The sequence below is a fragment of the Sebastes umbrosus genome, chromosome 6 (assembly GCF_015220745.1).
Source record: "Sebastes umbrosus isolate fSebUmb1 chromosome 6, fSebUmb1.pri, whole genome shotgun sequence".
NCBI classification, from domain to species: Eukaryota; Metazoa; Chordata; class Actinopteri; order Perciformes; family Sebastidae; genus Sebastes; species Sebastes umbrosus.
Window position 1 is genome coordinate 17804947 of NC_051274.1, and position 25881 is coordinate 17830827.

The 25881-nt window shown below is 38.8% G+C and overlaps 1 protein-coding gene across 17 annotated transcripts in view; it reads right to left on the reverse strand.

Annotated features, from left to right (window-relative positions):
* Positions 1-25881, reverse strand: part of LOC119489418 (membrane-associated guanylate kinase, WW and PDZ domain-containing protein 1-like) — a 103255-nt gene that overhangs the window by 63791 nt on the left and 13583 nt on the right. For all 17 annotated transcript variants that reach the window (XM_037771800.1, XM_037771786.1, XM_037771796.1 and 14 more), the window contains exon 2: positions 204-320. In XM_037771800.1, coding sequence (XP_037627728.1) covers positions 204-320 — 117 coding nt within the window. The remainder of the gene's footprint in view (positions 1-203; positions 321-25881) is intronic.

A 25881-nucleotide genomic window follows, 5' to 3' on the forward strand; every position in this document is an offset into this window, starting at 1 on the left:
GAATAATTTATGGATGAGTGAAAGGGGAGAATGAAGAGAAGAGAAGAGATGAAACAAACGAGAAAGAAGCCAAAAGAAAGTGGGTCATTGGGGTAAAGATGAAGAAATGATGCTAAAGACTGGTTAAATTCTTCAGCCAGATGTCGTTGTTTAAGCATCCATCCACCACATCATCATCATTACTAATAATATTATTTACTCACAAGGCACAGCATGGCGATACAGATTGGCTCGGATGGTCTTCTGCAGCTCGTGGTCGGGGGAAGATTTCTGAAACCTCAGGCTCAGGTAGTGCTTCAGGTCCTTGTTGAGCTTGTGACCTGGAAACAGCAGACAGACAACAGCTCAAGTAAACAAACCTCCACATCAGGAAGCCCGCTCGTCTCTTCGCTGTTTACATGCTGTCATTTGACCAAAAGCAAGATCATGAAAGGCCGTGACATTTCCATTGATGAAATGCTCCTGGATATTAAAAGAGCACAAGGCAGACTTGTTTATCTTCCTTAGCCGATTTGGAAAAAAACACAGAGGTCTTCCAGTAAGAAGAATGCAATCAGATTTGAACATATATTTATGTCTTTTAAGTCCATATGTTTCATCATCTAACATCAGCATGCTAACATACACTCAGTGACAATGCTAACATTCTGTTAAGCATGTATAGGTTGCATCTGAAATCACATACTATGCACTACATACCCAATATGTGTACTATCGTTCAACATACTTTTGTGTGAATAAACAGTAGTATGTATCTTTTCGGACACACTGAGCAGTAATTTACGTCGTCACTTCCTGAGAGCCTCCTTGCAGGTTCGAGACGTGTAACCATGGTAACCCGTGCCAACATCATGAGACCAAAACGAAGGTTGGTGAGAATCAAAGTCTGTATTAATTTCAAAAATATATTACATGTAGCAAAGTGAAACCTTATATTTACACTTAAATTGAACCTTTACTGATGTTACAGAGCTCAACATCTGTTATGAACATTATCATCACTACCGCATTGCATTGTGGGATATTTATGGCGCCGTAGTGTCCAGTGTTTACAAACTGTAATATTTCATCAGAAATAGTATGCAATTTGCATACTGTTGGTTTCATACAAAGGTTTCACAAATATTCATCCTGAGGGCGACATGAATGTCTGTAGCAAATTTCATGGCAATCCATCCAACAGTTGCTGAGACATTTCACTCAAACCACAAATGTGAACCTCATGGTGGCGCTGACAGTGCATGACCAAAGTCATTAGGATTCATCATCTGGGCACCATGAATGTCTTTACCAAAGTTCATGGTAATCCATCAAATATTTTTGAAATGTTTTACTAAATTCCATAAACATCAACCTACTGGTGGTGCTAGAGGTTAAGTTAGGGGATTACCAAAGTCATTCATCGTCTGGGAATGATGAATGCCTGTAACCCATCAAATAGTTTTTGCAATATTTCACTCTGGACCAAAGTGGTGGCCTGGTCAACAGACTTACCGAGTGACACTGCCATCCTTAGATCCTCAACCTACTGTATTTCATTTATACCAACTTTTATCTATTTCATTAGATGGTAAACCATATCGACAGATTTAGTAGATTAAAGAAAGAGACACAGTATGTATCAGGATGGTTAATTTACAGAGAAACACAGAGATTGAGGCGAGTTTGGGTAATTGATTAAAAGGATCTCTGATTGGCTGGAATTCCCAGGCTTACTCAGCATCCATCCAATCAGAGTTGCTGATGCTGCTGGCCGAGTTTGAACAGAGCCCCGGCGCTCACAATGGGGCCAGATGGTCAGAGCTCGCTCTCACGCCAGGGTCTCATTTAGGACCATTTAATGATCTCCAAATATATCATCCATGTCTGGGAGAGCTGGCGAGCAGTTCTTGGGGGAGGTGCCATGGCCTCCTGTCGGCCTCCGATCACAGCGGAGGAGTTTCTCTTGGCTCGGTGCTTTGATGGCAGGGTCAGTGTGCTGACCGGGTAAGTAGAGTTTACTTTGGAACTAATAGGAATTATAATATGGTTGAAGTCAAAGTGAAATGGCAGTTAAGGCGCCTTTGGCTTCTGTAATGTGTTGAGTGTGAAAATGTGACAGGACAAAATTGTACATTTTTCAGATTTGATTGGATCACTAAAAAGTGTGTGTGGCTTTGCAAGTACGCAGTGATATGATGTTACAGAAGACCGTTTAACCTCCACCCACAGCTCCCTCAACAGAGTTGTTAGATCAAGAGGAGGAGAAATGAATAAATTAGACCTGATTCTTTGGAAATGTAAACAACATTTTTACCAGCTGACATCCAAACACAAACCTGCTAGTATGATATTGCTCTGCTACTGCTACAACAACTAATACAAGCCAAAGGTACAGTAAATGCTGGAAGAGAAAACAGCGAGAATACTTGTCACTGTGTCTTCTTGAAACTTGAAATTCTATATTTTTAATATAGGTTAATCCTTTGTTCCCAGTAATACCTACTAATGAAAGGTTTACTTCAGTAAATTGTTTAAAGGAATAGTTTGACATTTTGGGAAATACACATTCGCTTTTTTGCCGAGAATTCGAGTAGAAGGTCGATACCACTCTGCAAATAATTCACTTAAGCCAGTTTGCTTAGTTTAGCATAAAGACTGGAAACATGGGGGAAACAGCTAGCCGGGCTCTGTCCAAAGCATAGATGTATAAAGACAACTGGATACCGCGTCAGGGCCGGGCTCCCGTTCATTCCTATCAGAGTTGCTCAGTGGCGCATGAGGCCAAAATGGCTCGACTGCTGAGTGATAAAGTATCCGTATCTTCCGACGATCTTCCGTTTCCATTGGACCCATAGAGCAGGTGCAGTAACGTTTCCTTTAACTATCGCTCCAGCCTCAGTCTGGGTTTCATTCACATGAACGGAGGAAGGGGAAATAACTCTGGATTCAGCTATTAGTGCATTTTACACTTTTACTTTTAGGACCTAATAATTTAAGTAAGGGCTATTAAAGCGTTTGAACTGGGAAGTTGATTTACTTAAAAAAATATCTCTCCCAATGTAAGTCTATGGGAAAAAGTCTTTTTGGACCCAATGGCATCACGTGACGGACACAGATGTTATAGTAGTAGTACCACCGTTTGGCCACCACGAAAATTGGCATCAACGACCGTCACTCTTCCTGGGGGGCATGGTCCACAGGTAACAAAATCCACCTACCATAGCCTCTTAAGATCACTCATTCATACGTCATGTCTCGTTTGTTTGATCCATACAAAAATCAAAGTGTAAAAACATAAATTTTCCGCTTTACAAGTGGTTATGTGCTGGATTATTTCTTGGCAAGGACCAGTTTTCCGGAACTAACGGTTACTAACCAAGTCTCCAGTCTTTAAGCTAAGCTAAGTTAACTGAGTCTTTAAGCTAAGCTAAGTTAACTGGCTGCTGGCTTCAGCTTCATATTCACTGTACAGACATGATAGTGGTATCAATGTTCTCATCTATCTCTCGGCAAGAAAGCAAACAAGCATATTTCACCAAAATGTTGAACTATTCCTTTGAGGTTGGATCAATAGAGGCCCGGACTGCCTCCCAAATTAGATTTAGGGCTGAGGTTGAGGTCCGGTAGTGAAAATCACACTAAACCAGGCAGGAAGGAGGCAGGAAGTGCTTGCAGCCTGAGAGGAAGTGCTGCTGCTGAGAGACCGGAGTCGGGGACAAGGACAGACAGATCTGAAGCATCAGTGTAGCAGCTGAGAAAGTGAAAATGGTCTTAAAGCAGAGGAGTATCTGTCATCTGCCCTGAGGTGTGGCCTTGTGGTGACATCATCATCTGTCAGCTTTACATCCACCTCCTCCCCCCATGGACATTACTATAAATACTGAAGCATGTTACACTGATAACGTGAAGCACAGAGTCCCAAAAGACACAACAACACAGAGGCATCTAAAACTAAGATGATGATGAACAATCATGAGACCACAATTAAAAAACAGTCCTCCTCATACATTTGTCACACAGAAATCCATCACGGTGACAATAATAACAACAACATTTAAGGTGTAAATCACATTCATAAACATGCCTGAGCTAATATTATCATAGCCATGTTTCTGGTTCTGGTACGGGGTATTTTCTACCCAGAAGTGGAGACACTGGTTGGTAGTCTACCTTGCTGTATTTTTCCGTTCCTCTACACACACACATGCACACAACCCACTGTGTAATTCAGTGCAAGCAAAGCACAGTCAGGTAATTGTTACCTAGCAACCAGCCAGTGCTGACGACCATCATTACGGTCCCTGCTAGGCAAGCAGCAGTCAGATTGTAAAAGGAAAAACAGATACAACAGCACACACACATTTAACATATACAGTACAAGCATTCATCCTTTGCTGCTCCACTTCCATGTCAGTGGTGATTTGATTTATATAAACCGCTCCTCATCAAAAACAAAATACGTTACACATACATTAGTGTTTTGCATTCAGCGTCGTCGTGTCATTTTTGCTGGCTCAGATGCTTTCCCTGAGATAAGGACCGCTGTCAGGAACAACCCCCCTCCTGTGGGTGCGTACAGCTAGCAGAGGGCGGGCCGCCCAGGTGTCATGCTCCATCAATGAGAAAGTCATCAAATATTCAATATTTATGAGGATTAAAGCTGTGTGGATCAGAGATTACAATCACACCACTGTGTGTATGTGCAGTTCATACACTGTTGACTTCGTTTCTGTCCAGATTTTTTAACCACAAATGCTGTTTCGCTATACAAATAACCAGATGTTATGGGGCTCAAATTGAAAAATAAAACCATAGTGGTACCCAGCTGCTTGACAAAATAAGTTCCTCTCAGATACAGACTCATGGTTTGATATGAAACATTTTAGTGGTGTCACAGTTTGATTTCCAGCTCAGAAAAATAGCCTCAGAATGTGCTCCACTTTTTTGTTATTTCCAATTTATCATTATGTTCAGCTGTATTACATGGTATTTGAGATTTTGAAATGAAACAATAGTTTTTTCTTTTCTTGACCCATTTAGAGTTGTTTCCCAGCAGCATGGAACAAAAAGAAAAACACAGCTTTAGAATCCAGCAAAAACAACCAGATGTGGTGAGAAAACAGGAGATATTATCTCAGCTCCACAACCACGGTGTTGCACTGTTACACAGATTTTGAACAAAACAATTGAGCATGTGTGTCGAATCTCCATTCAATCTTTGTCTAGTAGAGAATAACATACAGCATATTGTAACTGTCCGCTAAACCACAGCTCAGTGTGTTTCTCCTAAATATAGTCTGTGCTGATATCTTTACAATATGGTCTTATATTGAGGGATTAAATCTTTTATTACAGGTACAGATGTGATTGAAATACATTAGAGACTGCCCGTATGAGTAATCAAGATCACTGTGTTCATACTAATATATCTTTATAGTAAATAGTCCACAAAGACATTTATATTAAAACAATAACTACTCCAACTACTCCCTGTTTTCCTCCACAGAGCCACAATGTTAGGATGGTGAAAAATTAGAGTTGAAACAATCAACTGATAAGCCGATCGACAGAAATAAAATATTTTTTTAAGCAAAAATGCCATAAATTCACAATTTCTAGCAACTAAAATGTGAATATTTTCTGATCTTCATAGTTTTCCATGATAGTAAACTGATTGTCTATTGGTTTTGTACTGTAGGTTAGACAGAACAAGCTAGGGCTGGGCAATATGATGATATATACAGTATATCGTCAAAACGATATAAACATTTCTATTGTATATATTTTTCTATATTGTTTCTATCGCAATACAGGCTAGGCCTATATCTAGTTCTCTTTTCTCTATAAACTGTTCATTTTGCACTCAAGTTCTTAAAATGAGAAAATACTCAATACTTTTCATTTGTCAAGTATTTCATTCACACAGGAGTATAGAAAAATAGGCTTCACCATGTTGTTAATATATATAACTATTTATTGAATTACCAGAAAACTGGCTATATTGTAATATATATATTGTTATCGAGATAAGAAATGACCTATATCATGATAGAAGATTTTGGCCATATCACCCAAACCCAGAACAAGCTATTTAAATAAGTCATCTCTGGATAGGGGAAACTGTAACAGGCATTTTTCACGAAGATGAGAACATAAACGTTAGCTGCAGCCGTGAAAAATGCGATATTATTATGTCTGTCAGTGAAAATACTGAAAACAACTAACAGTCTGTCTCTAGATGATAAGACAGATCATTTGAGAGCTTGGAGAGAGAGGATATTCTTGATTCTCCATAACAATGAAATCACTCCATCAGGGAAAATCTGAGACACCAGAGACGTTGGCGCGTTGAGAGACGTTTCCTGGGAGCTGAGATGTTTGTGGAGCCGGCTGGTAAAAGACGTGTGTGGCAGAGATCGGTGCTTTTCAACCCCGGATGAGGCAGAGCAGAGATGAGTGAGGATGTGAGGGGCCCTGTCGTTTTACAGATAGACAGAGAGTGAGACAGAGAGATGGGTTTAACCCAAATAAGAGCGGATTATACACATCCTCCATGCCTCCAGTCAGCATTACATAACCCTAAATCTAGTTATGCATCCCTGTCTCATTTTTGGGGGATGGGAAGGGGGGGAAAGGGTGGATGTGCTTGTCCTCAAACATCTAGGGAGATAGTGATTCATACATTCTCTCATATATATATTTATCGGTGAACATGAAAACAGATACACACACACAAAATTAATTTAAAAGATCTGATCTTAATTGGAGACGTTGTTTTAGCCAGCTCTTTTTAAAGGGTTTGGATGTTTTTTTTATCTCATGCTACATGGTATAAAAAGAAGTGGCATTTGGATTCAACAAAAACCCTGCTTTAAAACATACCGGCCAGACAGTAAAAGAACACAAACATAGTGGCTGCTTAAAACATCAGCGGAAGACTGCTAAGCAGCTGCAGCCTATAGCAACACATAACAGCTGTCGTCACTACAAGTCACTGCTACTACCTGTCAATCATGCATGTGGAAATAAACATGCCAGGTGGTTATCATTTCAAAACAGCAGTTGTGGGTTTGGATGTTTCTGATCATTTGAACGTAACAAATCAGCAGCTTGTAGAGAGTGAACATTAATTTGAGAAGACGTCCATGTGAGTGTGTTTATTGCGTGTGTGTGAAGCTCTGTTCAGCTGCTGATTGGGATTCAACTCCCGTCCTCCTGCTCAACACTGCCCTCTGTGTCTCCGAGCCTCACCACTGAAAGTCTGCTTCACACAGACACCGTTACCACAGCAACCCAGAGCCAACCAGCGAACAAGATGAGCCATGTGTGGTTATTATGGGCTGCTGCCCCCCAGTGGTGGATTTCAATTCTGTGAGGTTGGAGAAAAAAATTGATGAAACTTCAAAGATGTGATTCTTAATCCCTTTTTGAGTTATTTTAATGATTCAAATTTGCCTGTAATATCAACTACTAACTGAGAAGTGACTGAAAAGATTTACTCAAATACTGTCCTTAAGAATGGTTTTGAGGTACTTGAGTATTTCCATTTTACGTAATCTTATACTTTTACTCTATTACATTTTTCTGGCAGCTGAAGTTAATTTTTAAAATTAAGATTTAAAAAAAAAATATATGATGAATTTGTAAAATATGATGCATCCTTGCAGATTAAACTATCCGACAGTAGGGCTGTGTATTGGCAAGAATATATCATGATACAGGGGTTACGATTCAATATATTGCGATATTTAAAGCAAGAGATGTATTGCAATTTTTAAATCTAATTTTATGGAAACTGTCATAGAATAAAGAACACACCACCATATGCATAAAAATCTGAGTATTAAACGTTTTACTTTTTCATGCAATCAGAACAGTGGTATCTGCATTTGCATTTATCACAGTCCCTGTAACATCCAACATCACAGCACTACTTTGAGAGGGCACATCTCTTTGCAAATGAAATAAAGTATTGACTGAGTTAATCTTTGCATGTAAACTATTCATTAAAAATCAATAGTGTTTGTGAGAATCGATACAGTATCACAAAACATAATATCGCGATATTAGATTTTTTCAATATTTCCTTACACCCCTATCCAACAGTATATAAAGGAGGTAAAATTAGCTCCAAATCCACCAGACTGCTTATGCATCATTTAAGTAATAGGATTTGCACTTTTACTTATGTAAAATATTGAATGTAAGTCATTTACTTGTATTTTCAGTGGCATTGCTAATACTTTTACTTACAGTAAGTAAAATATATGAGTACGTCTTCCACCACTGCCACCCAGGTGTTTGTAATGCACCAAAAATTACCAAACACACTTGCGAACAGTCAACATCAGCTGGATAGCAGACACAAACAATCTGCACCTAAACTGTAACAAATAAGTCTAAAGGGCTTAGTAAAATATCAACACAATTGTTTTCTTTTAAGAAACAGACCACACATTACTTTGCGTTCCAATACCCATACTACCATACTATTTGGTATGAAAGAAAAAGATGTAGTATGTCCCAATAAATAGTATGTCAAATGCAGTATGCCAAAAATACCAGGATGTCCTACTACATCCGGTCGTCTTTTGCAGTATGCAAGCCAGCATGCTTTTCTGGCTATTCTGACCCACAATCCTGTGCAGCGAAAAATATGTCACTCGTGACGTATCTATAAAATAAGCAAGAGAGAGAGCACAGACAGATGACGGCCACTAACAGGACCCTGACAGCAAATTGACAGAAGCCGCAATGACAAACAGCGCATTCAAGTATAAATAGGCTACTAACGTTAGATATTTTTGCGACTCGTGTGTAAAACGTTAATTAATATAGGTTGCGTTCAAAATCGCATACTTTTGCTTTTTACTTCAAATTTCGCGCTAGGGAGTGCGACGAATATGAGCAAGAGGGTCAAAGTTCAAGGCGCAATGTTATGACGATGTAGTTTGTCCCAATTGTGTGCAGACTGCATGCAACAGTACGTACTTTGTAAGGACAGCTGCAATATGTGCTGAAGTAAAAGGAAAAAGTATGCAGTTGGAATCAACTATGGCTATGTAGGTTTATTATGTCCACAGCACAAAAATCCCTAAATTATAGCTGCTCTGTGGGAGAATGCTGTACAGTTAATACTCTACAATTGGTAAGTGACTAATTACTGCAAGCAAAATACATATTACAAGGTAAGATGAGCATGGTAACACTGAGAAACAAAACATTCTCAAACAAACTCTTGCTTTACCGCTAAAACAGATTCAAAACAAACACAAACATCACCATAGAGAAATCAACTTTGTAACTCCACGCAACTTTTGGAGTGAGCTGGTGCAAGAGAGGAGAGGAAAACCACTAAGATGCATGTACTGTACTGTATGTTTATACTGTATGTGTCTAGTCAGTGCAGCATTGGTCGATTCGACACATGTTGAGAGGAGCTCTGGTCTTTGTGTGTCAGGCTCGTCTTTGTGTGTTTCTCTCTCCCCTGGAAGTCGCCGCTGGCACAGATTAGGTGTTAAATGACAGGCAGGTTGCCCTTACTATGGGTAGAGGAGAGCAGACAATCCTGCAGTAATTGGTACACACAGACACACACACACACACACACACACACACACACACTCATTGTCCTACCTAATTAAACACCACCTGTAGTGATGACAGAGAGGATTACGGTGCAAGACAAGACGCCCTCCCAAGCTCGATCCCCACCAGAGGGTGTTAGGCTAAGGTGACCCTGTCTAGGTGTTTGGTTATGAACAGACAGGTGCAAGGCTAGCCGCTCTACAGACTCCATGCAACTGGTATGACATGCTGTAAAGGAATACTTCAACATTTTGGGAAATAGGCTTGTTTGCATTCTTGCCGAGAGTTAGATGAGAACTCCACTCTCATATCTGTCTGCTCAATATGAAACCAGAAGCCCGCTATCTTAGCTTAGCATAAAGACTGAAAACAGGGTGAAACAGCTAGCCTGGCTCTGTCCAAAGGTTAAAAAATCCACCTACCAGCACCTCTAAAGCTCATTAATTAATACATTATATGTACAGTATATCGTTTGTTTAATCAGAACAAAAACTACAGTTTAGTTGTAAAAAAACACAATTTGTGATTTTACAGTATGTGCTGGATTATTTCTTCAATTTTAGCAGCGATTAAAGAAAGATATAAGCTGTTATTCAGTGAGCTTTAGAGGTGCCATTAGGCGGATTTTGTTACCTTCAGACAGAGTCAGGCTAGCTGTTTCCCTAGTTTCAACTTGTTATGCTGAGCTAAGCTAACTGGTTCCTGGCACCAGATACATATATATTGTTCAGACTAGGGATGCTAATTTAGAACTTTTTTTTCTAACCAATAACCGACCCTCGTTAACCAATTATTAACCATTAACTGACAAGATAAGTGCGTCGCATGCAGCGGTACTATTTTTAGTGCCTAACAAGCCGCCCAGCTGTAACGATAAGCCAATGCACAAACAGGTTAAATCCATCATTTATCACCAGTTGCAGTGTATGAGCACAACAGACAACTGAGTCTCCAGTTCACCCGTCCGGGAGAGTTATTGTAGCAGCCATGGTGCTGCGTGTATTGTCCCGGTAAGTCTCTCTATTGGAGACTTACCGGGACAAAGGTAAGTCTTTGTCCCGGTAAAGTGGGGTTGTCGGTGGCGATATAGCTGTGAACGTAGCAGTGTGTGTACAGTTTATGTGTAGGATAATAAATGCTACAACTCCTCAGCTCAAGACCAAAGCCAGCTTCCTGTATCTGCAACACCGGCTCAGACTCACTTAACGTGGGCTGTTAAGGTTGATCAGCTATTTTCCTTTGAGTGACAAGCCGCTCCTCTGAGATTTGCTCAGCTTTTTAGCTATTTTTTTAAATATTTCTTTTAACCGTTTAACCAATAGCATTAATCGGTTTAAATCAACGGTTAAACGGTTAATTATTCACATCCCTAGTTCAGACAGAGTGGTATCAATCTTCTTTCGTAATTCTTGGCAAAAAGGTGAATAAATGTATTTCAAAAATGTCAAACTATAACTTAGCAGACAATCCATCCAGATGTGCTCAATATTACAAAGAGCAATTTTTGGCACAGAACTAGAGAGATCTCAGAAGCAGTGGTCGGTTGGGGATTTCACAAGCTTGTCTGTTATCACATTTTGATTAAGACGGCTCCACTCTGTCTAAGTCCTTCTGTCTGGTGTGGTGCTGTGGCACAAGAAGAGCAACAAACTAAACACAATATCACACACCGATTGTCCATTACGGTTTTATTTCTATGAAGCCATCTTCTAAATCTTTAAATTGCCCTCTTTGTCATCATACCAAGCCATCTCAAACTGATAACCCAGAGCTCAAACTGAGCACAAAGAGAAGGCATTTCCTCCTGAGGACAAATAATATTGTATTTCCTCTGGCCGATTCCAAATAATGGCCACAGAGTAGGAACTGGAAATGCTGGTTCTTAAACAGTAAATTCCATTGTTTCAGCGGCTTCCTGTGGGTCTCAGGACATCCCGTCAGTCAACACTGGACTCTCCAGTTACAGATGAGAGCATTTAACTCTACATTATCCAGCAATATAAGGAGGGGCCGTCTTGAGAGAGGTGAACATTGGGAGAGATGCAACAGACAAAACTAATCAAATACTCCTGCTCTCAGTGAAGGGTTTCACTTGGCTCTCATGGTGTGATAAAGTAGCTGCAATCTCCAGCTATTACACAGCCATTATCCTGGCTGAGAGGCCATGACAGCTGATAGAGAAGCCATGATAATAATGATATTAAACATGGGACACACATTTGTTTTGTTCTCATGTCAATTAAACCTATACACACTCTCCCTCTTCTTCGCTCACACAGATATAGAAGCAGCGTTTTAGCTTCTTTTGGCCACTTAGAGCCGCCGCCGTCTTATTGCGGCCTTCCATGAGCCCTGCAATCAGCGTGGCAGGGGTGGAGAGGAAAAAACAACAATCACAGAGGTCCGCCGTTAAGCTCTGGACCGGTCCTCTGCCTTCTCCTTCTATAATTACCTCCACAACCAGCCACACCCACAGCTGCTTTCATGTTATTCCAAGTCCAAAGCAGAGCTGTGAGAAACCAGACAGGAGCCCTGAATCAGACCATCATTTTCAGCAAAAGTGTTTCTCATCTGTATTTTTTTATAACCTTTTTTGCTAAATTCCTAATTAACAACACTAATCAATTTGAATCAGAAAACTTAATGTCAAATTGCATCTTCTTACATGACTGCTGATCATAGTGTATCACAGCTTTTTATCTGGTTTCCAGGCAACAAATGCTATCAGTTACAGAGGACATGAAACGTGCATGTTTTGTCACATGTACATGCCCAAATATATTTAAAAAAACACCTTGCAATAAATCTGATTTTAAAAAGTTGTTAAAACTACAGATATGACAAATTTATTCTACCTAGCCATCTGAGTGACACCATTGCATACGTAATGGGGTTGGTTTGCCTCCAGCGGTGGATATTCAGACAGTCAACACATTAGGTTAAAAAAAAGTAAGATATTGTTCCAAAAGTAAATTACTGTGACTTACATTAGTTTGTGATGGCTATATGACATTATTGTGATATGTGTGCCGACTTTTCGTTATCTAATATGGAAAAAGGCAACAGTAATATTTTTTATCCCACCGTTATAATACCATAATACAAGACGCAACAAGAGAAATGTTCAAAAGACGAGGAAAAGCTTAAAGACACTACAGAAATGGTGCTGAGGATATACTGTGGCTAGTCGCCTCTGTTTTGGGGGATATTATAATAAAATGTACTTTATTTGGGTTTGGGTTCTCCTATTTTAAGAGCACTATCTATCATTTCCTGGTGATATATCTAAAAAATACAGGCTGCTTTAAAAGGTCATCCAGGCCCTGGACATACAGTATATTATAAAGAGTCAGTTATAAAAAGAGTGCTTCCTTGTTCCCTTCAAACACTGGTTTATAATGGACCCTCTGGTTCTGACTGTTGGACATGCAGAAACATATGGATGGTTTATGTGAGGAGGCAGGCGGGCCAGTTCTGACCCAGTTCTCCAGTGCTGTGCTGCTGAGTCAGAGTCAGCAGTGCATGATGGAAGAACTGGTATGAAGGAAGAGTCACAGACACACACACACACACACACACACACACACAGGAACACACATCGAGGCGAGCAGAGGCGGTATGTTCCGCTCCAGTGCGCTGCATCTGTTCATAGCTAAATATAACCAGAGGAACCCAGGCCTACCGCTCCCTCTGCTCTGTGTTAATAGCTGAGTAGGCCAAAGGATGGAGGAAGAAAACAGGAGGCAGGGAGGAGAAAGAAAGGTTGGTGCGATTGTAAAGACTAAAAGAACGAGTACAAGCTTGAGGGAGAGGGTTGAGAGGATCTTGAATGATGTGCGCTCCATCCCAGATAAACACAGATACTGCTTATAAATTCTGCGCCCAAAAGTATCTTAACAGACTAAACATGGAAACTATTTCTGTCAAATACAGGAATACCAAACTCAACAAACTCCAGATGGCAGGATCTCTAATCTTATCCCATGGGTTCATTTTTAAAGTAAAGGAAATACACTTTTTTGTGCCATGTTTCTAAAAAAAAAATGCACACAAAGCAGCTATTTTAATGCGCCCATTGTATCTTTTTTCCTCCCGTGGGCAACACGTGTAAAAACAGTGAATCCTCCCTGTCGCTGATGGAAAGCATCAAGCTTCAGTCGGTATGTGAGCATGCCATCAGTTCTAACTGGCTGCCTCTGTTAAATGTCATTGCCTGCCTGGCCGTCACACACAAAGGGCCCCTCTGTGATTAAAGTCCCCTCTTTCACAGGAGCCGATGACCACGGGCAATGAGACGGAGATGAGATACACGTCCCCATCCTGCCTCCCTCTGCTGCAGCAGCAGACTGGTGCACATCACACCACAGGGACGATTGTGTCATCACCAGCTGGGTAATATGATGAAACTCACAATAAAACACGAGACGAGAAATTACCACATTAGGCTTGAATTATAGCGTACATGCATCTGGATGAAGGAGTGGAAAAGGAGAAGCCTTTCCATCGAGTGTAATAACCACTAATTTGTACCTTGAGGGTTGTAATTGAAGGGGCTTCTTGTGCAGTCGATGTTGCGCACAAACAAACCAGTGGACTTGTAGGGGAGACTAGGAGACGGGACAACCAGTGACCTATATATTTGACCTCGCTGCTGTGTTAAACCTAATATAAATTAACATATATGGAACACCCACTTTTACAAAAATAGCCGTTCTAACCGAGGGGCTATCCATCAGATATGCAGAGCTGTGTGTAGGGAGATAGCTGACAGACAAGAAGCCCCACAGGGAGGTTCATTAAATTAATCTGTCATGTGAATTTCCTCAGTTAGTTACCCAATGGATGCTGCTACCACAATTTTGTGCTGAGAGGAAGCACTATTTCAGAAGTGCCAGCTGGGCATGTTTGTTAGAGGATTTAGCTAATGTGCTGAAAAAAAGAGTGTTCCTTACTAGAAAGTGAGGCAACATTGCTAAGAATTACAGTTTTTAAAGTGGAGTTCAAGTGACCTGCTTTCAAACAGAAAATAAATGCAAGAATGATTCACTTACAGCGAGGCACACCACGTCTAAGTCTCTATCAAAAGTGTCTGAGAGTTGAGATAACACACAGCAGACTGACAGCTGGGGATCAACAGCTGAGATAAGATTAAAAAGAGGCCTTGGATCTCAGCCGCCGGCCGGGTTGTTATGATGCTGCAAACCTTTATACTGTAGGTGTACAGTAGTCCTGCCTCTTCAAACCTAAATCATCCTCAATAACATGTAGCAGCACATCAATACACATGTTACGTATCCTTTTTTTTTTTATAAAACAGAATGAGAGAGTAAGACAAAGAAATGCAAACCATGAAGAAACCATGAGAGTAACGTGTTAATCATTAAGTGAAAACAAAGTTTCAAGTAAAAGGAAACAGTTTTGATAAAACCGGTAAAAAACTCTCAACCAATTAAACAGTACAATAAAAACTGGTGTTATGTTGTGAGATACTACTTCCTAGGGGTGGGGGAATTTTTTTTTTTTACAATTATAAAATACATTTTTAATGCCAGAATCTATATATTTGCTTCATCTGAGTCTATGTGGAGGTTGAAGATAATTACTGCTTTTATTGTTGTAGTCTGAATAACATGACATCATATCCGTTCCGTATCAACCAAAACAAGCCACAGAAAGTAGAAAAAGGCGGGTCTGCATGGATACGACCTGCACCCTCTCATTTTAAAGCCAACATGGTAAACACTACACATACAGTAAAGTATGGAAACACTTTGGATTTCACACATTGCCAGGAAAAGCAGAGCTAGACATCATGGCTAAAAATGCATGCTCACGCTGTCATGGACAGCTAACGTTATTGTATTGCAGTAACGTCAGGTCAAACCAGCAGTCACTCGCATCTCCGTGGTCAAATCAGCCGACGCTACAACTGTAGTGCACCCATATACTCATACTTTTTTTGTTAAATACATTCAAACGGCCCTGATGGAGCTGACCATTGGATGGATAATGAGAACGGAGCTGACGGGAGAGCTAGCGACGGACTTGGTGAAGTTAGCGGAAGTATACATTTGTGACTGCGTCCGGTTTTCAAAATAAGGTGCTAACAAAGGGAACTGTATATACAAAATACATATATGGAAAAATGATTGATTAGATTATATTCACCAGAAGTATAAAACATTGCATGTCCCTTATAAATTAAAAAGAAAATACCACTAAATGTGAGGGAAATGTCTTTATTCTTTGATTTTTGGGTTGCTGGAAAAAAAATGTAATGAATAATGCCTGACAATTACTGATATATTTGATTTTAGGACATCTCTGACTACATACATGCTGAAAATCAAACATTTTTACCGTATCAATTTAGATATTTCCAAAGTAAAAGTCCCTAGAGGTGTATGATTCAACTTTTTCCCATGGTCTAGTGTTAAAAAAGTTAACAAAAATTGCAATAAATCGTAATATCGAATAGCAATACTTGTAAAATTGCAATACTTAAAAATCACAATACATTTCAAATCGGCACCCAAGTATCGTGATAGTATTAAATAGGGAGATAGATGTATCGTCCCAGCCTTACTACTTCCTAAAATCAATATAGCAGACGGTCTAGAGAATAGAGGAGTCTGTCCCTTTTTTGTAAGCGCTGGAAAAAATGGACAGACTTCAACCTAAAGAAGATAACGAGATCTGTATCAACCAGAGGCACAATGATAAAATGTGAAAAAAGATTGTGACATTTTTTCTAAAATGTTCATTGTGCCTTTAAAAAGACATTTCCGCAGACACAAACCATGTCGAGGTTCTAAGATCACCTCATTGTGCTCAGTGAAGAGACTAAACTAGAGCATTCAGTTGAACTGCTTCAAATTAAAGGTGAATATGTGTCTGTGTGCAATGTTAGACTGCGCGGTCACACACTGTGCATCCTTCATAAACCATTCTCCGTCAAACCATCAAATATCTGACCTTCAGACTGTAGGAAATCGCAGACTCTCCTTCACAGCCGGATAACTTCGAACACAGAGATGATTGTGAGACATTTGAGATGGAAGTATGAAAGGAGATAAGCAACAGATGATAGGAGACAGAGTGAGAGAAAAGGTTACAAACTGGATGTGAGGCCTTCTAAATAAATGAGGTGATGGAGCTGCAGGGGGCAGTTTCATTATGCCGTTGAGCCAAGCAAGGTGCGATGTAGAGCAGTGACTCTTTAAGATGGAGAGGCTTTTGAAAAGGTTCCTGGGTGCTTCCACCAAAACATACAATAGTTTAGGGTCACTATTATAAGAATCATTCAAAACAGAGCTGAAACAATCAATCGATTAGGATCGGCAAAAAATCAGTCAGTAACGATTTTGATAATCGATTAATCCTTGAAGTTATTTTTGAAGCATTTTTAAAGCAGCTTCTCTAGTGTGAATATGTGCTGGTGTTCTCAGGATGCTTTCACACCTAATCTGTTTGATTAAGTTTAAACAAACTGGTGTATTTTAGAGCTAAAACAATTAGTCGACAAATCGATTAGTTGATCGACAGAAAATAAATGGCTAAATATTATGCTAACTTAATTGATTACTTGTTTCTGTTATTTTCTGATTCCAGCTTCTCAAATGTGAGGATTTGCTGCTCGTCTTTGTCATATAGGATAGGAAACTGAATATCTTTGTGATTGGCACCTTATATTCGCCAGATTAATAGATTCCGAAAACAATCATTAGTTACATCCCTAGTGTGTTTTGCCAATTTAGTTTGGTTTGTTTGGGCTCGTTTGAAAGCTGTCAAACTCAGGTGTGGACTTAACAACCGGAGCGGGATCATCATTTGTGGTGTGAAAGCAAAATGGACCAATCAAAGGATTTTATGATTGCAGACTATGATTTTAGTGTGAATCTAAAAGCTAAATTGCAAATTAATCCATATTACAGTTCAACAGCACCACAAAAGCATCCTTCAAAATGATCTTACAGTTGAATCAACACCTGTCTAAAAGTTTTTTTTAACTGAACATTATCACCTTTGTGAAGGTACAATTTATTGCAGGACTGTTGTAATAGACTCTATTAGCTTTGATAGGTGTATTATACAGGAATATAATGACCACTGAGTGTATATATTTATGCAAATCATTTGGTAATAATGGATACAGGAATGCCTGTCAGCAAGAGACTTTCCCAAATTAATCAGAAAGGGAAAATGTGCATTATGATTGTGTCCTACTCTATGTATTTTGGCAGTTCCTCATTAACAATTGTAACATAGCGACCACACAGTTACTATCTATTATGGTAAAAGACAACTCTCAACCCATTTCTACCTGGTCACCATTATTCATAAAATGAGGTTGAGTTATAGTCTCAAATAATATTGCTCATAATCAGTTATGGTAAATGGACTTGCATTTATACAGCGCCTTTCTAGTCTTCCAACCGCTCAAAGCGCTTTAAACTACGTGTCAGCATTCACCCATTAACACACACATTCATAGACTGATGGCAGAGGCTACCATGCAAGTTGAAAACCTGCCCATCAGGATCTAATCTAAATACTCATTCACACACCGATAGCACAGCCTTCAGGAGCAAAGTATCTTGCTCAAGGACACTTCGAAATGTGGACTGGAGGAGCCGGGGATCGAACCGCTGAGCAGCTTTAATTTAAAGTTGAAAGAGAAAAAAGACGATACAGGAATATCTTGAGTATTTCGATCAAAGTTTAAGCTACCCACTGTTATTTCCCTACCTACATCTTTAAACAGTTTCAACTTGTGCACTCAGACATAATCTTAAATAATGGGAGCCTGTGGAACAAGCTGTACCTTTGAAACCTGAAAAATATTGATGTTCACTGTTTGATGAGTAAGACAATTAACAATAAAAAATACATATATATATAAAATAAACATTTCTTTGGATCAGAAATAATTACATAATCACACTTAACATTAATCATATAGTAATTGAGATCACTAAAATGAGATTGAGCACTGCTTCCAACTTGATGCAATTCTGTTTAATTTTAGCTTTAATGAAGCACTGGTTCAGTGTGTTTGATGTGACAAGTCCTTGTCCTCCTAGATCTCTCTTAATGAGAGCATGTTGTCATCTAAAGTTGTGACAATACAGTATATCAAGATGGAGAACATCATTATTTAAAACATTTATAGAGGGACCTGATGGCACAACATAAACAGTCGACTGTTCCCATTCAAGTTTTTAAAGTGGAGCCAATTTCTCCTTTAGTGTTTCTTCTTTTGCAGCTCCTTCTACAGTCAAGGTTGTTGTCATATAAATGGTAAAACTCAATGAGTAATTCCTTCCTTCCCACGTCCTTCACACTACTGACAAAGAAATCCACCAGAGCTGGAGCGGTGATGACAATAGGACTGGACAATTTCCAATGCTGACCCAGACACATTCAAGTCAGTGATGAGTTCAAGGCCCAAGAGAAGGAAGGATGTGTTTTAATTGAGGCCAAACATAGTAAAGACCTTGTGCCTTTTTAAAAGCTTTTCCTGGTAAAATCGTAAACTAGAAAGGTAGATAATCCACAGGGAGAAGGTTTTCTTTCTTTTATGTATGCCATTATTTTAACATGGACATACTGATAAGCTTGCAAAGCTAAAACAATCAGTCGATTTATTGATCAACGGAAAATTAAATGTGTAACTATAATGATTAATAATGAATCATTTGAGTATTTTTTTAAGCAAAACTTCCTAAAATTAAATTACAATAGCAAACAGGTCCAGGATGAACAGACTCACTAAATAAAAGTAAGTGTATCGAAAAGCTCCAATTATCTGCTAAAGTTTGTGACAATGAAATCGAATAACAACTCGTTCATAATTCCTCACATTATCCCATTTATATTCCTAATCTGCAAACTGAGAAGGAGCTTTTATCACTGACATAACAGCTGCTGCACAGCCAAGTGCATGACAATTATATGTTTCTAATTTACTGTTTAATTATGCAACAATATTGCGAATACAGATACAACGCGTAACGGTGAACTAGGTCAAAACACACGCAATGTAACGAGCTATGTAATGTCAAACATAACAGCACAATCAGGCTAATTTGATAATGTGTGTACACAAAAGTAATTCAGAGAGAAATGGGCGATTAGTGACTTTCACTATAAAGAAAAATAGCACTGTGTCCATCCCACAAATTTCCCAACAAACAAACTCCTGCACACTGTCTGACTTGCAAAAACACATTTATTTGCAACATTTCGGTGCCCATCAGGCCTGATGAAAGTCTAGCTTGGACAGTGTGCGGGAATTTTTTTGCAACTTTTGATCTACTGGTACCTCTCCTCATGAAATAGATGTGTAAAGTGTTCTTCTGGTCCATCCCACATATTTAAAAATCCAGTATGCTCTATGACGTGAGTGCAAATGCCATAACACAGGTCAGTGCAAATGCCATAACACAGGTTTTAACTAGGCTAAATTCGAAAAGCTGATGCAACTGGCTCTAGTACAGCATGTCGCATGCTCTCGCTTGTAATGTTTAGGCTCATTTTATACAAATCCCAAATACATTCCAGCATATGTTCATGCTGATGATTATAAAAACATACTGTAAGCATTACATTATTCTCATTGGATCTAAAAACCTACCTTTTAAAAGTTGTTTAAGCCATAACTTTGGATATTACCATCCCGTAGTTGCAAACAGGGACAGATCTTTGAAGCCCTCTTTAAAACTTGTTTGAAAGCTCAAGGATGCTCGAAGCCTCTGACATTAAATATGTGAGAGTTGGCTTCCAACGAGCATTACACCTGCGAGGTATGGCGTCACAAATCAAAGACAAACGGCTTCCAAACACAGTTTCCTTGAACACACCAACATGGAGGGTTTTCAGAGCGGTCCCTGGCTGCAAATTCATCAGCAAGGGGATGAAAACGTCAGGATGTGAGGACTAAATGTTCAGCGTATGAGCAAGTGTCGCAGCTGTGCTGGAAACTGATCTTTCCAGAGTAGTCGTTAATAGACTGAAACTTGCCAAACAACATGTATCATCATAGCCTTTGTTTCAGCTTTTCTCAGTGTGGTAACTTGTCTCACCCTAAACAAATGACAAGTTAGAGCCAAATTACAGTCCTGTCCTCGATCTAACCTGACCTACTCAGCACAAAGTATTTCTCTTCTCAGTGCACCGACTCCCCCACTGCCGCACCTCACCCCTCGGCGCAGCCAGATGCTGCCAACTTCTGATGAACAGCTGCAGCCCAAGGTCACTCCCATCGTCGGACAGACAGAAGCTTACAAACAGTCCCCGACTGTAACAAAACAAACCTGCACTGTGTTTGAGTTACCATTTATATCTCTAGGAAGACATATTTACCTTTAATCATCTTGCCAGTTTTAAAAATACGCCTCTGTTTCTGCTCTTCATTTGAAAAACAGTTATCTGAAAACATTTCAGTCAGATTATGGCGTTTGCAGTGACGGTTTCCTGATTGAACAGCCTCAGCTACCATATATAACCTCACGCTGGAGCTCTATATTGAGAACAGAGACAAACATAAAAGATTAAAATACTGTTTTCCTGCTGAGTGCTCAATGAGATTTGAGTCACTTTCAGGTCACGTTTACAAAAGCAGCATAACACAAGATAAAACAGAGAGCGAGTTACACAAGTTAAGTGTTCAAAGTAGATTTAGCCGACACCAACGGCTCAGGAAAAATGTTTCCATCATTACGTTGCTTTGTCAAAAGAGTCTAAATTTACTCTGGAGATACAGTGATTCAGAGCCACAGCTGGAAGAAAAACAGCAAGTGATTTGATAGGCGGAGGCATGTGTCAGATTGTGGTAGATTTGTATGTGAAAGCAGGCCAAAGGACTGAAGGAAAATATTGGTTTTTAGGAAGGTTCATGTGATGTGTTTGTTTGGTCATGACCAGAAAGTCAGACATGACTGTACAGCAGGACAGCACAGAGGAAGAAATGACATACAGTATATGTCTTTATAAGGCTTTAAATGCGTTAGAGAATCAATAATTGTCAGCTGTTCCGACAATCAATGAATCTCTTAAGTAAAAAGGAAAAAATGTCAAAAATGAACTGTTAGCTTTTCAAATGTGAGGATTTGCTGCTATCTATGTTTTATGTTATTGTAAATTGAATATCTCTGGGTTTTGGATGGTCAGACAAAAAGAAGACGGTCAGATACCCATGTTGCCCAGAGGATGAAGCCTAACAGGGATGCAACTAATGATTATTTTCACTGTCGATTAATCTGTTGATTATATTCTTGATTAATCGATTAGTTGTTTGGTCTATAAAATGTAAAAATTGTGAAAAATGTCGATCAGTGTTTCCCAAAGCCCAAGATGACGTCCTCAAATGTCTTGTTTTATCCACAATTCAAAGATATTCAGTTTACTGTCATAAAAGAGAAAACAAAGAAGCTGAAATCAGAGAATTTTCATGTTTTTTTCTTTAAAAAATACTCAAATCGATTAATTGATTATTAAAATAGTTGGTGATTAATTTAATAGTTGACAACTAATCGATTAATCAATTAATTGTTGCAGCTCTAAAGACTAATATGACTTGGGTGACTTCCCATCTAGCGCCAATTTGTCCAATACTTTGACCACATACCTTCAAAATTATTGACATTCATCAGCCTCAGCTGTACATTGTGATTACAGCTAAATGTTAGCATGTTAGCACACTAAACTAGGATGCACTACACCTGCTTAGCATCAGCATGTAAGCATTGTCATTGCGAGCATGTTAGCATTTAACTCAAAGCAAGGCTGTGCTTAAGTATAACCAGACAGAGCTGCTAGCGTGGCTGTAGACCCTTAGTTAGGTTTAGGCATATCCTACTAATTTACAAAATACTTACTTCCTTTTAAAGAAATTATTTTCATTTCATTATTTTCTTTTAAAGATAAAAAAGGTTTTCAGGTTGCCGAAGCAAATCTGGCATCTGTCTCACAAAGCAGGCTTACTGAATTATCTGGTTGATTACCGTTTTACAATTAAATTAATCAATCAATCAAATCTGGAACATTGACTGTGATAAACTGTTACTGTGACAGTTATGGGTTTTACCTGTTGCATTATACTGCCATTTTTCTGCACTACACTGACAGTGCAGTTTAATAATTAAGAGTATTTCCTTACTGGTAGGCTATATGTCAACCTTTTTATGTTAAGCGAGCAATTTGACAGTATGGTTATCACAGAAAATGCCACAGAACAGAATTTAATTTTGAGAAAATAACTAAAATTGTCACAGTGGCAGGTGGAGGATTGATCAGCCTGTGGTGCCAGTCAACAGAGAAATGTCTTATGGGTATTATGCAGATGAGTTCCAGATGCACACACAGCTGTTTGCATGCAACACATCAATCAGACTGTGTGAAGCTGCTAAACACATGAACTCTGAAGTAGAGTTGTTTGGTTTTTCATATTAAAGCTTTGTTAATTATATTACAATAGTAGCTGTAATCTTTGTGCACCTTTGAGAGACTGCAGAGCCATTACACAGAATAGCACAGAGGGTTCCCTTACGACAACTAATCACCTTCATTGTTGGGGTCTATCTGCTACTGTGTCTAACTCAAACCACAACACCGGAACAAGCTTCTTGACAGTAACGAGAATATCAGATGGAGGAAGCCGGTTCCTGCAAAGCTGCTTCGATTTAGATAAGACATCCTTCCACCTGCCACAAGACGCAGATATATGATTGGGAACGGACAAGGACGCTGGGACACACAACACAAGGTGTTTGAACCTTCTCCACCTGTTTGAAGTTGTCAGTCCTCTGGTGTGATTTAACTTTTTCACCTTTTCCAGGGTGAATACTCTGGGAACAAGATCATGGGAAGACGAGTTGGGTTCCTCTAAATCTCAGAGATCAAAGCCGGCTCTGCTTACTGACTCCAGCTCCTGTGTATGTGGTCAGGTTTAGGTGTAACAAGGAGAAGTGGAAGCTCTCTGTTGAGTTTACATCTCTGTAAACTACAACAGAACTGAAGATAGACAACGATACAACATATGACTAAAAATCACTATTAAACATTATATTTTTATATTTACAAATTCTCCAATCTGTCCGTTAAATGAAGGCCCTGTTGTGTAGTGCACGTTTCAAACAGTGACCAAAACGAGTGTTTTACATATCATCATAAAACATTAACAAATAATCACTAAAGCTAGCTACAATGCTTACTTGTTACTTCCATGCCACTTCAGAATAAAAGCATCTCTGAATGTAACTCATGACAATGTATTTCCTTGTTCATAGTTAACATTGAATTATCATTATCAGATTTCTCATAAATTCCTGCACATATTTACTGAAAATAATGTAAATGTGAATGTCTTAACATGTCTTTTATAAACTATTTTAAACAATGAAACAGCATGGATTGCATTATATAACTACTTTAAACCAAAAGTGACAACAACAGACCCTCCTCAGTCCTTTAGATACACCATCACCATAATACATGATTCTACCACTAGAGGGCTCAGTGCATGACATTACATCTGTATTGACAACAGCTTCACCTGACACATTCCGGCAACACAGCACCCCTTCCCAGCTGTTTTGTATAAATAAAAGTCTGTGTTTCTATTCCAAACTGACGCCATATAACAGTGATCCAACATAAAGCCATTTAATGAAGGCTTTGACATTTGCTGTGGTACACACCTACAGTATGAGGGTGTCCCACTTTGGAAAAAGAGGAATCTTCCTCTGCTGCGCAGGAAGTGATGCATTTTTTAAATTTCAGAGGAAACAATAGTGGTTTGTTTAGGATAAACATAAGAAAGTCCACCAGACTAAACATACAAAGCTACAGACACTGAATGTAGGTTTTTAACAAAAACTACTGCCATATATTCATGCCATTGACTCAACATGCTATGACTAAATCTCACTAAATATAAAACATACATTTGATTTATCTAACTAAATATAAAAACTATCTTCAATACAAATACTACAATGGTGGATACATCTTAAAATACTGCACAAACGCTGTTTTTCAATTGAGCTTTTGGAGCATAATGAAAATCAGAGCTATGCAAATAATATTTATTTTCTAGTATCAATTGATCTGATAATCATTTTCTTAATTCATTGTTTAGTCTATAAAATGTCAAAGAATTGTCAAAAATTCACAATTTTCCCAAAAGCCCAAGATGACATCTTCACACTACTCATTTCAGTCAGAGTACCAGTCCAAAAAACTAAAACATTCAGTTAACTATCACAATAAACAAAGAAAAACAGCCAGTCCTCTCAACTGAGAAGCTGGAAACAGAGAATGTGTGTGGCATTTAATTGAAAAATTACTTAAATGATTCATTTTTATCAAAGTAGTTGCCAAATATTTTTCTGTCGACTGACTAATAGATTAATCGTCTAACCATTTCAGCTCTCCACTTTAGAGAACAAAATGCTAAGTCACCACTGTAGAGCTGAATCGATAAGTTGATTGACAAAAAAATAACAAGGATGGGTCATAATTTTCGAATACTCATTAAATTATAAAAAATCTTCGAAGAATGATCGAATAGTTCCCAAGGATTATCAACTAGTATTTTTGCTGGAAATGCCCATCCTTAAAAAAAAAAAAAATGGCAGCTATTTTCATAATCGATTAATTGTTTCAGTCATTTTCCAAGCAAAAATAGTGAAAAAATGGCAAACATTCTCAGTTTCCTGCCTCTAAAATGTATGGATTCTCTGCTTTTCTGTGTAACATCTCAGTAAACTGAATATCTTTGTGTTTTGGAAATTAGGTCAGACAAAAGAAGACATCTAAAGATGTAAAATTGGATGTTGGGATGGACATTTTTTCACAATTTTTTGAAATTTCATAAGTGATTCATCGAAAAATGAATCTTCAGATTAATCGATAATAAAAATAATTGTTAGCTACAGCCCTGTACAATCTAATAAAATTGTATTTCATATTTTGATTTGCAGATATTGAACAATGGGATTAACAAACCTATTTCAGGCTTTACTGTCCAAAGTATTTCTACTTCATCCTGGACTGTAGGCTGCATGTTTTCTAAACCACACAAAAGTCTGGAGTCTGGACAAATGAAAACATTTCAGATAAGCCTCCCCTCTTCATCCTCCTCCTAACTGTTTTCTTGTTTCAATAAAGTGTGACCCATTAGGAGAACAATGCCATAAAAAGAAGAGGGACTGTGCTAGTCTAATCTCTCAACCCTGTAGCTCATTAAATATTAACAAGCAGTATCCTGCCAACAGAAAGCCTTCACAACCTACTGGTGCGGTCATCGCT